The sequence below is a fragment of the Engystomops pustulosus genome, chromosome 2 (genome assembly GCF_040894005.1).
Source record: "Engystomops pustulosus chromosome 2, aEngPut4.maternal, whole genome shotgun sequence".
Taxonomy (NCBI): domain Eukaryota; kingdom Metazoa; phylum Chordata; class Amphibia; order Anura; family Leptodactylidae; genus Engystomops; species Engystomops pustulosus.
Window position 1 is genome coordinate 18,251,653 of NC_092412.1, and position 14,793 is coordinate 18,266,445.

Sequence of the window (14,793 nt, forward strand, 5' to 3'; positions counted from 1 at the left end):
TATTAATCCAGACCGTATGTGATCGCGAGGAGGTGACACTGCGCTACGGGGGAGAGGAATGTTCAAAATGAAAAGAAAAAAAGAAAGAATTTTTAAAAATTCATAAATTTAAAAACAATAAAAAATGCTCTCAAATGATAATGAGATGACTCTGCTGACCCTATCCTGTAATGATAATGAGATGACTCTGCTGACCCTATCCTGTAATGATAATGAGATGACTCTGCTGACCCTATCCTGTAATGATAATGAGATGACTCTGCTGACCCTATCCTGTAATGATAATGAGATGACTCTGCTCACAATCCCCGGTCCCTCTTCCCCCAGGTGGCCTATGACATGGAGGATTTCTATCACTCCATCCCATGGCTGGAGGAGGCTGTCAGTAAGTTTCGGGACTCCTATGGCCGCTGGTACACGGAGGACGAGGGCTCCCTGGAGGACGCTCTGGATTATTTGGCTTTCTCCTATTACAAGGTAAATGACCTCAGCAGCTACTGCTCTTATTCTATTCCTCTCTGGTGTCAGCCGGAGACCACAGCATAGGGAAAACATTAATAAAATCCGAACTATAAAAATCTGCTGAGTGTGCGCTCCCCTCCTCCAGGGGAGATCCATTACACTGCAGTCTAAGCCTCTACTCACTTTCTTTTCCATCCTGTGGTCGGCTGAAGGATGGGAGAGGGGGGGGGGCGGTGCTCAACGGGAACCTATATAATTAGTTACAGAACTTCCAGATTTATATGTATAATACCACAAGTCACATTGTGGAGGCAGTGGAGGATCACTGCTGTAATACTTAGATTATGGTACCCAGTGACTGCACCAGCAGAATAGTGAGTGCAGCTGGAGTACCATACAGGATGTAACTCAGGATCAGTACAGGATACGTAATGTCATGTATGTACACAGTGACTGCACCAGCAGCAGAATAGTGAGTGCAGCTCTGGGGTATAATACAGGATGTAACTCAGGATCAGCACAGGATAAGTAATGTCATGTATGTACACAATGACTGCACCAGCAGCAGAATAGTGAGTGCTGGATCATTCTGCTGTGAACTGCTGACGGGTGTGGTTGTCTGTGACTGAGCTCCTGCACCACCTGGTGGAAGATCGATCCACCCAGGCCTGCTCTCTCCTCCCCAGGGAGGGAGTAGGTTTCTGGGATGAGTGAGCCAGGAAAATCCCAGGCTTCTGCCTCCCGGACCAGGCCGGCGGGGGGCAGGAGAAGCCAATTGCCGGCCAAAGCGGAGGGGGTAAGAAGATCTGCCCGGAGCCAAGGACGCAGCGATGTGACCTCGGCTGCCACCCCCAAGACCCAGGGAAGCCGCAAGGTCTCCGGAACACAGAAGATCAAGGCAAGTAACATCAGCCTGAGTGCTCCTCCTGGAAAGCTGAGTGACTGTGCGGGAAAGCTGGGTGGTTCAGCTGAAAAGCTGGGTGCTCACGGAGGTGTGCAAAAGGCATGGGGTGATCTTAAGGCCCGGGAGTCTGCTACCATCTATGGCTCCCGGATTGCTGAGCACCTCCGTGAGTACGAGGAAGCTGGCAAGGCGCTGAGGAGGCTCCAGGAGGAGATAAGGGAGACCTTGGCCCTAGCGGGGGTGGCTACTAAGAAGAAGAAGTCTGATCTTCTTACCACCATAGACAGACTAAAAGCCGAGGTCACCGCTCTGCAGGAGAAGCGACATCTAATCCGCGAGCACAGCGGTCCGTTCCGCGAAAAGTTGGAAAACGACGCCAGATTTGAGGAGATGCGCCAGGAGCAGCTGAGAAAGCAAAAGGGGCTTCAGATCCAGGCGGATGAAGGCGATGGCGATGATGAGGAGGATGAGGAAGACCTGCCGTGTCCGTCTGGTGGCCTGCACCAACACCAGCAGGCCTCGCACGACAGGCTGCCTGCGGAGCAAGCGCCATTACCATCAGGCTGCGGCTCTGCCAACCTGGAGGAGGAAAGTGATGACAGCGGCCAGGGCGGGGCGCTAATGGCTCAGATCCGTCAGCTTGAGTCCCCAGTTCACCTCCAGAACTTTTCCTTCGGCGATGATATGCCAGATGACGACCTAAAGAGAAAGAAGAGAGCCAAGAAGATCAAGGCGTCTCAGGAGGTGAATCTGGTGTTTCGTCCCCTCCCTGTTCCCTCCGGGCGGGCAGCAGTGCCAGCCTGTCGTGTAGGCCCCGTTGCCCAGCCCAGCACGAATCCTGCAGTGGACTCGGTGCCAGGGTGCGGGGAGAGTGCAAAGCCACGTTCCATCATGGCGCAGAGCACCAGCCTTGTTTGTAGTAGCAAGGATGGTGCAGGGAAGGCATCGGCCGAAAGGCCGGACAGTGAGGGCGATCCAGCAGGTCCTGGTACTGTGCGCTGCCCCCTAGTGGGAGGGGGGGGTGGCCCAGTGCCAGGGGCAGTGGCGGTGGCTCCTGTGGCCCTTAGCGCTGTTGCTTGCTCTGGTGAGCAGCGGCAGCGTGATGGGGCTGCTGGGGCTTGTAGTGCGGCGCCTCCCAAACATCCCGTGCAGCCTGCAGAGAAAAGCGCAGGAAAAGTATTATTCTGTATTGGTGCATCAAACTCTGAAGACATAAAAGGGGCAAAAAAACTGTCTGCAGTCTGTAAGGACAAGAGGCCTCTACCACCAATCGAGCAGCGATGCTCAAACATCATAAAAACTGCTGGACAACAAGGGGTTAATGCCAATGAGGCAGAGGGCACAAATAAGATCGGGGTTGGAGCTGCCTCTTCTCAGGCTGTATCAGCTATGGAGGTGGCTCTACCCCCAGTGCCCAGTGACGCCGAGGCAACCCCAGGTCCTCCTGGCCCAGCTGGTGTGAGTGATGCAAGGAAGCGAGGCAGTATTGTACATAGTGTGGTGAATGTTGGGGTGGTGAATGGCGCTGGGGGGGATCCTGGTGTGAGTGCTGGACCATCTGCACCCCCAGTGGTGGCCGCTCCCATAAGGAGCTATGCGAGTGTCACCGCTGGGGCAAGTGGGGTTAACTCCTTGTCTCCTGGCTCTGGGAACAGCGTTTTGCAAAGGCGTCTTCTGGAGGCTCTCAGGAGAGGGGAAAAGTCAATCGCTGTAGAGGGGAGAGAGGTTGATCTGTCCTTCTGGACAGACAGGCATGGCCTGGCAGCCTTCCAAGAGAAAAGGGGGGGAGAGACTGTATGGTCTTTACCCACAACTGGGCCCGGAGCTGCCCGTAGGAATGTGGTTCGTCTTCGCTGGAGGGGCAGTGACGCATGCCCACCCAGGTCAAGGGTGGTGGAGCTCCTCCTGAAGATGAACTTCAGGGCTAGTGACATCTTTGCCCTGATACATCCTTATGGTACTCCGGAGTTCGATGTCAGCTTTGTTCGGCCGGAGGGCTTAGAGCTCTTCTGGTCGAATTATGAGCTGGCAAAGAACGAGCCCGCATGGCGAGACTTTGCTGTGCAAGCAGTGTCTCGCCAAAACACAGTCAAGAAAGTGACCGTTTTGACCCGTAACGAGTCACTTTCTTGCATGGACATCATGACTTGGCTAAGTCGTTATGGTGAGGTTGTACAGGTACCTCAGAAAAACCGCGATGAATTTGGCATTTGGTCTGGAGCCTGGACCTTCATGATGAAGTTGAAGTGTTCAGGCGGCACAGTCGCCCACATTCCCTCTTCAGCCTTTCTTGGGCGAGACAGAATCCTGATTTTCTACCAGGGGCAGCCGAAGGTCTGTCACAGGTGCGGTGACCCCACACACTTTAGCGCCAGCTGCCAAGTGCAGAAGTGCGCTTTGTGTGGTGGGCTAGGTCATCTCGCTGCATCCTGTAAGGACATTAGGTGTAACCTGTGTGGTGAGCTCGGTCACCCTTTCAGCCGTTGTCCTTGCTCCTTTGCCAATGCGGTTGTGACCCCAGTGGAGGAGAGCCATGAGGTTGCTTCTGCTGGGGAAGGTACCAGCAGAGGTGGAGGAGCTGAGGGGCCTGTGAAGAAAAGTAAGAATAAGTCACCTTCTCAGTTGAGGCGGCTTGAGGCCAGACAAAAAGGGAGAGACCTGGGGAAACCTCAGGTTGCTGGGGTGACCCTTGGTCCTTCCTCAGAGGCTGGTCATGCTACTGAGGCCCTGAGGGATGATGAGTTGGATGAGGAGGTCAGGAGGATGGAGCGCGAGAAAGGTGCCATGTCCTCCACGTCCTCCCATTATGAAAGTATGGATGAGGATAACAGGATTTGGCTAGAAAATAAGCGCAAGCAGAAAAAGAAAAAACGCGGCCTATCTAAGGTACCTAAGGAAGGGAAAACTTCCTCCCCTCTGGTTGAGCTTTCCAACCGGTTCCTCACCCTCGATGAGATCGCCTCCTCGGGAAGAGAGGCTGAGGGTGGGGTTCTGGAGGTGGCGGCGGAGCAGCCTGCAGGGGGCGCCGAGTCTCTATCCTCTGGGGAAGCTGGGTCCTCAGAGTGGGAGACTGACTCAGAGTCAGGAGACAAGGACGAAGAAGAGGGTGGTCCGGGTGGGTCCTTGGGGGCCAGTAATAATATGGACACCACAATCTCATTAAAGAGAAGCTGCCCCAATTCTGAAGGTAAAAGGGAAAAGGGATCATCCTCAGAGGACAGTAGAGGGAAGGGAGGCAGTAAGAAAAAAGCCGTCTAACTCAATCACTCATGATGGCGGCACCCACTCCGTTGACGCTGGCGTCCATTAATGTCGCCAGCATTAAGTCTGATGCGGCTAGATTTGCGGCCTTTGATTTTCTCGGCCGTGTTGAAGCCGACATTTTATTTTTGCAGGAGACCAGGCTGCCAGATTTGGCGGCCGTGTTTAAAGCTAAGAGGGAATGGAGACACGGGCCTTCCTATTGGTCTCTTGCGGCCGAGCCGTATAGCGGAGTGGCGGTCCTTTTTACCGCGCCGGTAGAATGCCGACGAGTTATTGAGTTAGAAATGGGGAGGTGCCTGATCCTGGATGTCCTCATGAAGGGACAAGAACTGCGCCTAATTAACATCTATGGTCCCCAGTCCAAGTGGGACAGGAAGTGTCTCTTTATGAGGATCAAGCCCTACCTTTTTACAAGTCGGCAGGTGGTCTTTGGAGGGGACTTCAATGCTGTCACGAGGTCCCAGGATAGGGGAGGTTCCAGAGACAAGCTGACTTATGATAGCGTCGCTCTTAATAGCATAGCTAGTGAGGCTCGCCTGGTGGATGTCCACATCCGGCACACCCCAGGCCACGCGGGGTTCACCTATTATAGGGGTAGCTGCAGGTCTAGAATAGACAGGTTTTATTTAAAGGAGGAAGCCATTTCTTCAGCAGTGTCCGTTGTTGAGGTGGAGTTCTCCGACCACTGTCTAATTTTGTTTTCTCTGAATGTTACAGAGACCCCCCGGATGGGAAGAGGCTACTGGAAGCTCAATTCGTCTCTCCTGGAAGAAGCGGAGATAAGACAATCCTTTGAGGACTTTCTTCAGAGCCAGGTACCATTGCTGGGCCTTTGTAGCAGTAAGGCAGAGTGGTGGGAGATGCTCAAGAAAAGGGTGGCGAGATTCTTCCGCCAGCTCTCGAGCCTCAGGAGCCTGGACAGGTACCGCCTGTATCAGGGCCTGAGGAGGAAACTCGAGCATCTCGTCTCGACTGGAGGTAGTCGTGAGGACATCTCCAGAGTGAAATCCTTGCTGAAGAGGTGTCAGTACGATAGACACGCATCTTTGGTTTTTGAGAGGGATTACGGGAAATACCGCTCGCCCGACCCTTACAGAAACTGCAAGATGTCAGTGAATGGTAAAGTTGTCACAGGACTGGTTGACAGTACGGGATCCCTGAAAAGGTCCAGATCAGGGATTCTGGAGGTCGTCAGATCCTTCTACTCGCACCTCTTGGGCAGGAAGGATCTAGATCGGGATGTGATGTCGGCTTTCCTGGCTGAAACTGTCCCTGAGCCAGGAGTAGACCCCTCTCTTGATGTTTTGACAGAGATGATCAGGGAAGAGGAAGTCAGCCGGGCGATTGAAGGGCTCGCCCTCAAGAAATCGCCAGGTCCGGATGGCTTAACATCTGAGTTCTATAAGACCTTTAAGGACGCCTTGGTTCCCCTCTTGACTGAGGTATTCAATGAGTGTCTTTCCTCGGGCGCTCTGCCGAAGTCAATGAGGAGGTCAGCCCTGATCATTCTGTCAAAGGGTAAGGACCGATCTCGTATTGAGAACTGGCGTCCCATAGCGCTTCTCAATACGGACAGAAAGGTTTTGGCAAAGGTGCTGTTTAATCGGCTGGTGCAGTTTGCGCCCCGGCTCCTTTCGGGGACCCAGCACTGCTCTGTTCCAGGCCGCAGTACATTTAGTGCTGTGCTTTGTGTCCGGGAGGCAGTGGAGCAGGGCAGGGCTGGTAACTGGAAGGGGTACTTGCTGTCCTTGGATCAGGCAAAAGCGTTTGATCGGGTTGACCACGAGTACCTCTGGTCTGTCCTTCTGAGGTATGGCCTGCCGGGGGAGTTTGTCAATTGGCTAAAAGTTTTGTATGCAGGGGCAGAGAGTTTCCCGCTTGTGAACGGTTGGATTGGCCGCTCTTTTGAGGTCGGGTCTGGTGTTCGCCAGGGTTGTCCTCTGAGCCCACTTTTATACGTGTTCGCGATTGACCCATTCCTTAGGAGGGTTGATCGTGGGCCGTTGGTGGGAGTCGGGATGGACCAGGCGGCACCGGAAGCCACTCTAAGGGTGGTAGCGTATGCCGATGATGTCACCGTTTTTGTGTCCTCGAGAGGGGAGGCGCAATGGGTGATGTCAGAGGTTGACCGCTACTCAGAGGCTTCTGGGTCCAAGATCAACCGGGATAAGTGTGAGAGTCTCTGGCTGGGAGAGGGAGGTCCAGGCTTTGATCTCCTGGACACTCTTCCAGGGCCCCAAGACTCTGCCAAAGTTCTCGGCATCGAATTTGGCCAGGGGGATTACCCCATGCAAAACTGGGACGGCAGGCTTAAGATCGCCGCTCAGAAGGTGGACCAGTGGAAGGGTTGGTCTTTGACCCTCAGGGAAAGGGTGAACTTGATTAAAACTTACCTGCTCCCATTGCTGATATATCTGGGCAGTGTGTGCATGTTGCCAGAACCCCTCTGGACTCGGGTCTACAGTCTGTTCTTCCAGCTGTTATGGGGGAATAGGCTGAACCTAATCAAGAGGGAGGTTACTTACCGCACGAGGAGACAAGGAGGGTTGTGTATGGTCAACCCTGTGGTGTTCCTAGTGAATACCTTTCTTAAGATCAATATCGCAAACCTCTGGAAAGAGAGGGCTCCTCCGTGGGTATACTCCTGCAGGGGATGGTTTAGGCCTTTCTTCCAGGAATGGGAGACAGGAGGGCGAGTGAAGGATCTCCGTACACCGCATGGGCATCTTCCGGCTTACGCTACCCCGGTTCTGAAGGTGATTCGCCGGTGGGGTCTGGGAATGTGGGAGATCAGGACCATGTCGAGGAAACTCCTTGACAAAAGGGTTCTGTTGACCCATTTCCAGAAGCCTCTGGCCCTCAGGGATTGCCCAAGTCGGGATCTTGGGGTGGGTTTAGGTCTTTTGAATTCCATCAGGATCCCCTTGAAGTTTTGGGACTTGACTTGGCGCTGCTTCCATGGAAAGCTGTGTGTGAGGGACAATCTGAAGTGTAGGAGCTCTGAGGAAAGGGGTTGTCCCCGGGAGGAGTGCGGTGGCCTGCTGGAGAGCATGGACCACTTCCTGCTTCAGTGCCCCTTTAACACAGAGGTGTACAACCGGGTGGGCGCTTCCATCCATTGGCCCGGGTTGGCCGGTCTCTCCTATGCGGAGTGGGCCTATGGAGCATTCAGAGGCCTGGGTGGCCGGGACCGCTGCACGTTATTCCTAGTCAGTCTAGTGGTCAGGTACCACACGTGGAACGCACGGTGTTTAGTATCAACGCAGCGTAAAATCCTCCCGGTGGATGAGGTGGTTAGGAACATTCTGGGTGACCTGCTGAAGGTGCGCTCTCTGGAGCATGAGAGGCTGGGCACGGGGAGGGCCTCTCTCCTTTGGAGGGGGTTCTCCTTTAGTGTCCCTTAGTCTGTCATCTCCGCTCCTGGTGTTGGGGCTGATGCTGACACTGTAGATTTTTGTTTTGTATCTGAGGTTATAGAGATGTAGGGGCTTGCAGGCGCCGAACCTGGGCTTTATGTGGTTTTGATATATGTTGATATGTTTAATGTGTTTGTATCTTGTGTACAGTGTGTATTTATGTAGTTATATGTAGTTATAGTTCTTGTGTATATAGGCTGGTTGGTTTTGGGGTGTTGGTGTTAGGTTGGGAGGGGGGTGGACGGGACTTGGACTGTACGATCCTGGGCACTGGTCTGGACTATATAACGCGAACTTTGGACGTTAGACCAGTGTCTGGGGGGGGGAGGGTGATGGGCGTGGGATTTAGTTGGTTATATTTTATGTTATTTAAAGTTATTAATGTTATTTCCGTTATATTCATTGTTATTTATGTGTTTATTTATTGTTTATTTATGTGTATTTTGTTTATTTATTTATTTATGTGTATTTTGCTGTGTATTTTGATATAAAAAAAAAAAAAAAAAAATTAGGTGGTGGGACTGGGTGAAGGTTTTGTCTGTTTTCATGCTGAGTGTGTGGTGTGTGTGTGGCTGGGCCAGGAGGTTTTGTAAGTTTATTTTCGTTTATATTTGTTCTTTTGTAATTTTTTTTTGCCAGAAGTTATGGCTTTATTTATGTTTATTATTGTTATGTTTTTCACTTTTATATAAAATAAAAGATTTACAGGATGTAACTCAGGATCAGCACAGGATAAGTAATGTCATGTATGTACACAATGACTGCACCAGCAGCAGAATAGTGAGTGCAGCTCTGGGGTATAATACAGGATGTAACTCAGGATCAGTACAGGATAAGTAATGTCATGTATGTGCACAGTGACTGCACCAGCAGCAGAATAGTGAGTGCAGCTCTGGGGTATAATACAGGATGTAACTCAGGATCAGTACAGGATAAGTAATGTAATGTATGTACACAGTGACTGGACCAGCAGCAGAATAGCGAGTGCAGCTCTGGGATATAATACAGGATGTAACTCAGGATCAGTACAGGATAAGTAATGTCATGTATGTACACAGTGACTGCACCAGCAGCAGAATAGTGAGTGCAGCTCTGGAGTATAATACAGGATGTAACTCAGGATCAGTACAGGATAAGTAATGCCATGTATGTACACAGTGACTGCACCAGCAGCAGAATAGTGAGTGCAGCTCTGGAGTATAATACAGGATGTAACTCAGGATCAGTACAGGATAAGTAATGCCATGTATGTACACAGTGACTGCACCAGTAGAATAGTGAGTGCAGCTCTGGAGTATAATACAGGATGTAACTCAGGATCAGTACAGGATAAGTAATGCCATGTATGTACACAGTGACTGCACCAGCAGCAGAATAGTGAGTGCAGCTCTGGAGTATAATACAGGATGTAACTCAGGATCAGTACAGGATAAGTAATGCCATGTATGTACACAGTGACTGCACCAGCAGCAGAATAGTGAGTGCAGCTCTGGAGTATAATACAGGATGTAACTCAGGATCAGTACAGGATAAGTAATGTCATGTATGTACACAGTGACTGCACCAGCAGCAGAATAGTGAGTGCAGCTCTGGAGTATAATACAGGATGTAACTCAGGATCAGTACAGGATAAGTAATGCCATGTATGTACACAGTGACTGCACCAGCAGCAGAATAGTGAGTGCAGCTCTGGAGTATAATACAGGATGTAACTCAGGATCAGTACAGGATAAGTAATGCCATGTATGTACACAGTGACTGCACCAGTAGAATAGTGAGTGCAGCTCTGGAGTATAATACAGGATGTAACTCAGGATCAGTACAGGATAAGTAATGCCATGTATGTACACAGTGACTGCACCAGCAGCAGAATAGTGAGTGCAGCTCTGGAGTATAATACAGGATGTAACTCAGGATCAGTACAGGATAAGTAATGCCATGTATGTACACAGTGACTGCACCAGCAGCAGAATAGTGAGTGCAGCTCTGGGGTATAATACAGGATGTAACTCAGGATCAGTACTGGATAAGTAATGTCATGTATGTACACAGTGACTGCACCAGCAGCAGAATAGTGAGTGCAGCTCTGGAGTATAATTTAGGATGTAACTCAGGATCAGTACAGGATAAGTAATGTCATGTATGTACACAGTAACTGCACCAGCAGCAGAATAGTGAGTGCAGCTCTGGGGTATAATACAGGATGGAACTCAGGATCAGTACAGGATAAGTAAGGCCATGTATGTACACAGTGACTGCAGCAGTAGCAGAATAGTGAGTGCAGCTCTGGAGGATCAGTACAGGATAAGTATGTCATGTATAGCCCCTGCACTATTAGCAATGTCTAAGCATTAGGACATACCTCTGTAGGGGGGGGGGCGTCCCCCGGTTGTGCTAGTTGTAGCAGCTGTGCACATTGTGTAACTCTCAGAACTTATTCTGCTACAGTTCACATGATTCTCTGGTGGGATCTCTCCTGCCAATTCTATTGGGAAGCAGAGGATTATGGGAAATATTGGGGCGAGTGTCTGGACTCCTGGAGAAAGAATCAGGAGAAGTCATTACTCTGTACTATCCGCCAGAATATTCCTGCACAATCCAGATTTTGCTTTCTAACAATATTTAAAGGGCCGGTAACCCTATAATCTGTATAATCAGTGGCTTATAATAGCGTGTATGCAAAGGGTTAAATGTCAGGTATGTAGCAGCACACTACCACTCCCATCATGTCTGTAGTAATGACAATCTTCTCCTCCCACAGGCAGGGAACGTGTCTCGGGCCTTATATCTCTCCAGGGAATGTCTACAGTACGGTATGTGAGACATCTGCCACCTGCCTGCACTGTCTGAACTGTGACCGACCATGTGTTTAGTAGCAGCAGGACTGTGATATATGGAATTATATTCCTGGATTGTACTGGAGAGGCCTGGCATCACACTGCTGTGCTCTGTACTACCTGCAGCCAGTGTTACCTATTATACCCGGAGAGATGTGTAATCATACCTATGTGTATTTTGTTAGTAGCAGCAGGACTGTGAACTATGAAAGTATAGTCAAGGATAGTACTAGGGATTCCTATCATCACACTGCTGTTCTCTGTACTATCTGCAGCCAGTATTACCTATTGTCCCTGAAGAGATGTGTGCTCATACCTTTATGTATGTGTTTAGTAGCAGCAGGACTGTGATATATGGATTTATTTTCCTGGATTGTACAACAGAGGCCTGGCCTCACACTGCTGTGTTCTTTACTCTCTGCAGCCAGTATTACCTATTGTCCCTGGAGAGATGTGTACTCATACCTTTATCTACTTAAAGAAGCCGTATTTCATTGTTTTGCTGCTTGTAACAACATCCACAAAGGTCTGATTTCATACAACTACAGGGAAAATACCTAACACTGGCTGCAGAGAGCCCAGAGCACAGCAGTGTGAGGACACAACCCCAGTGCAATCCTGGAATATAAATCCATCTATCACAGTCCTGCTGCTACTAATAACATACACAAAGGTATAATTACACAGCTCACAGAGACAATACCTAACACTTTCTGCAGAGAGCTCAGAGCACAGTAGGGTGAGGACACACTCCCAGTACAATCCTGGTAAAAAAAAATCCATATATCACAGTCCTGTTGCTACTAATAACATAGAGAAAGGTATGATTACACTTCTATCCAGAGGCAATACATAACACTAGTAGCAGAAAGCAAGGAGCACAGCAGTGTGAGGACACATCTCCAGTATAGTTCTGGAATATAAATCCATACATCACAGTCCTGCTGCTACTAATAACATTCACAAAGATTTTTTTTGTTTAATGTTTATTACTTTTTCTTTTGACAGATCCATATAATATGAGATTGGCTGAGAATGTCGCCAAATATGAGAAGATCTTAGATGAGACTCCAATCAGAGACAGCGAAGAGGATTCCTACCTGCCGAGGCCCAATGTGACCCATCTAAGGACCCGGGACCTGTATGAGAAGCTCTGCCAGACTCTGGGGTCCCAGGTATGGATATCTGCTGTATATGATGACATCACCTTGTAACAGTGACATATGCTGAAGTGTGATGACATCATCGTGACATGGGAGGCTCCACCTACTAATCATATACTATTCCCTTCAGCCTTCTCATTATAAGGATCCGAGACGTTCCTGCTCTTATCACACCAACCGCAGCCCATATCTCGTACTGCAGCCCCTGAAGAAGGAAGAGGTGAACCTGGAGCCCTATGTAGTTCTCTATCACGACTTTATCAGCGACTACGAGGCAGAGAAGATAAAGGAAATCGCCTCTCCATGGGTAAGTTTATATAATAAGTTACAGGAAGAATAGTGAGTGCAGCTCTGGAGTACAATACAGGATGTAACTCAAGATCAGTACAGGATAAGTAATGTCATGTATGTACACAGTGACTGCACCAGCAGCAGAATAGTGAGTGCAGCTCTGGAGTATAATACAGGATGTAACTCAGGATCAGTACAGGATAAGTAATGTCATGTATGTACACAGTGACTGCACCAGCAGCAGAATAGTGAGTGCGCTCTGGAGTATAATACAGGATGTAACTCAGGATCAGTACAGGATAAGTAATGTCATGTATGTACACAGTGACTGCACCAGCAGCAGAATAGTGAGTGCAGCTCTGGGGTATAATACAGGATGTAACTCAGGATCAGTACAGGATAAGTAATGTCATGTATATACACAGTGACTGCACCAGCAGCAGAATAGTGAGTGCAGCTCTGGGGTATAATACAGGATGTAACTCAGGATCAGTACAGGATAAGTAATGTCATGTATGTACACAGTGACTGCGCCAGCAGCAGAATAGTGAGTGCAGCTCTGGAATATAATACAGGATGTAACTCAGGGTCAGTACAGGATAAGTAATGTCATGTATGTACACAGTGACTGCACCAGCAGCAGAATAGTGAGTGCAGCTCTGGGGTATAATACAGGATGTAACTCAGGATCAGTACAGGATAAGTAATGTCATGTATGTACACAGTGACTGCACCAGCAGCAGAATAGTGAGTGCAGCTCTGGAATATAATACAGGATGTAACTCAAGATCAGTACAGGATAAGTAATGTCATGTATGTACACAGTGACTTCACCAGCAGCAGAATAGTGAGTGCAGCTCTGGGGTATAATACAGGATGTAACTCAGGATCAGTACAGGATAAGTAATGTCATGTATGTACACAGTGACTGCGCCAGCAGCAGAATAGTGAGTGCAGCTCTGGAATATAATACAGGATGTAACTCAGGATCAGTACAGGATAAGTAATGTCATGTATGTACACAGTGACTGCACCAGCAGCAGAATAGTGAGTGCAGCTCTGGGGTATGATACATGATGTAACTCAGGATCAGTACAGGATAAGTAATGTCATGTATGTACACAGTGACTGCACCAGCAGAATAGAGAGTGCAGCTCTGGAGTATAATACAGGATGTAACACAGGATCAGTACAGGATAAGTAATGTCATGTATGTACACAGTAACTGCACCAGCAGCAGAATAGTGAGTGCGGCTCTGGAGTATAATACAGGATGTAACTCAGGATCAGTACAGGATAAGTAATGTCATGTATGTACACAGTGACTTCACCAGCAGCAGAATAGTGAGCGCAGCTCTGGAGTATAATACAGGATGTAACTCAGGATCAGTACAGGATAAGTAATGTCATGTATGTACACAGTGACTGCACCAGCAGCAGAATAGTGAGTGCAGCTCTGGAGTATAATACAGGATGTAACTCAGGATCAGTACAGGATAAGTAATGTCATGTATATACACAGTGACTGCACCAGCAGCAGAATAGTGAGTGCAGCTCTGGGGTATAATACAGGATGTAACTCAGGATCAGTACAGGATAAGTAATGTCATGTATGTACACAGTGACTGCGCCAGCAGCAGAATAGTGAGTGCAGCTCTGGAATATAATACAGGATGTAACTCAGGGTCAGTACAGGATAAGTAATGTCATGTATGTACACAGTGACTGCACCAGCAGCAGAATAGTGAGTGCAGCTCTGGGGTATAATACAGGATGTAACTCAGGATCAGTACAGGATAAGTAATGTCATGTATGTACACAGTGACTGCACCAGCAGCAGAATAGTGAGTGCAGCTCTGGAATATAATACAGGATGTAACTCAGGATCAGTACAGGATAAGTAATGTCATGTATGTACACAGTGACTGCACCAGCAGCAGAATAGTGAGTGCAGCTCTGGGGTATGATACATGATGTAACTCAGGATCAGTACAGGATAAGTAATGTCATGTATGTACACAGTGACTGCACCAGCAGAATAGAGAGTGCAGCTCTGGAGTATAATACAGGATGTAACACAGGATCAGTACAGGATAAGTAATGTCATGTATGTACACAGTAACTGCACCAGCAGCAGAATAGTGAGTGCGGCTCTGGAGTATAATACAGGATGTAACTCAGGATCAGTACAGGATAAGTAATGTCATGTATGTACACAGTGACTTCACCAGCAGCAGAATAGTGAGTGCAGCTCTGGGGTATAATACAGGATGTAACTCAGGATCAGTACAGGATAAGTAATGTCATGTATGTACACAGTGACTGCGCCAGCAGCAGAATAGTGAGTGCAGCTCTGGAATATAATACAGGATGTAACTCAGGGTCAGTACAGGATAAGTAATGTCATGTATGTACACAGTGACTGCACCAGCAGCAGAATAGTGAGTGCAATCTCA

At 48.8% G+C, this 14,793-nt stretch overlaps 1 protein-coding gene across 1 annotated transcript in view; it reads left to right on the forward strand.

Moving 5' to 3' along the window:
- The window catches only part of P4HA3 (prolyl 4-hydroxylase subunit alpha 3), a 50,582-nt gene that overhangs the window by 14,753 nt on the left and 21,036 nt on the right, over positions 1–14,793 (forward strand). Inside the window, exons 4-7 of the mRNA XM_072133829.1 lie at positions 328–477; positions 10,808–10,859; positions 11,892–12,058; positions 12,177–12,353. Coding sequence (XP_071989930.1) covers positions 328–477; positions 10,808–10,859; positions 11,892–12,058; positions 12,177–12,353 — 546 coding nt within the window. The remainder of the gene's footprint in view (positions 1–327; positions 478–10,807; positions 10,860–11,891; positions 12,059–12,176; positions 12,354–14,793) is intronic.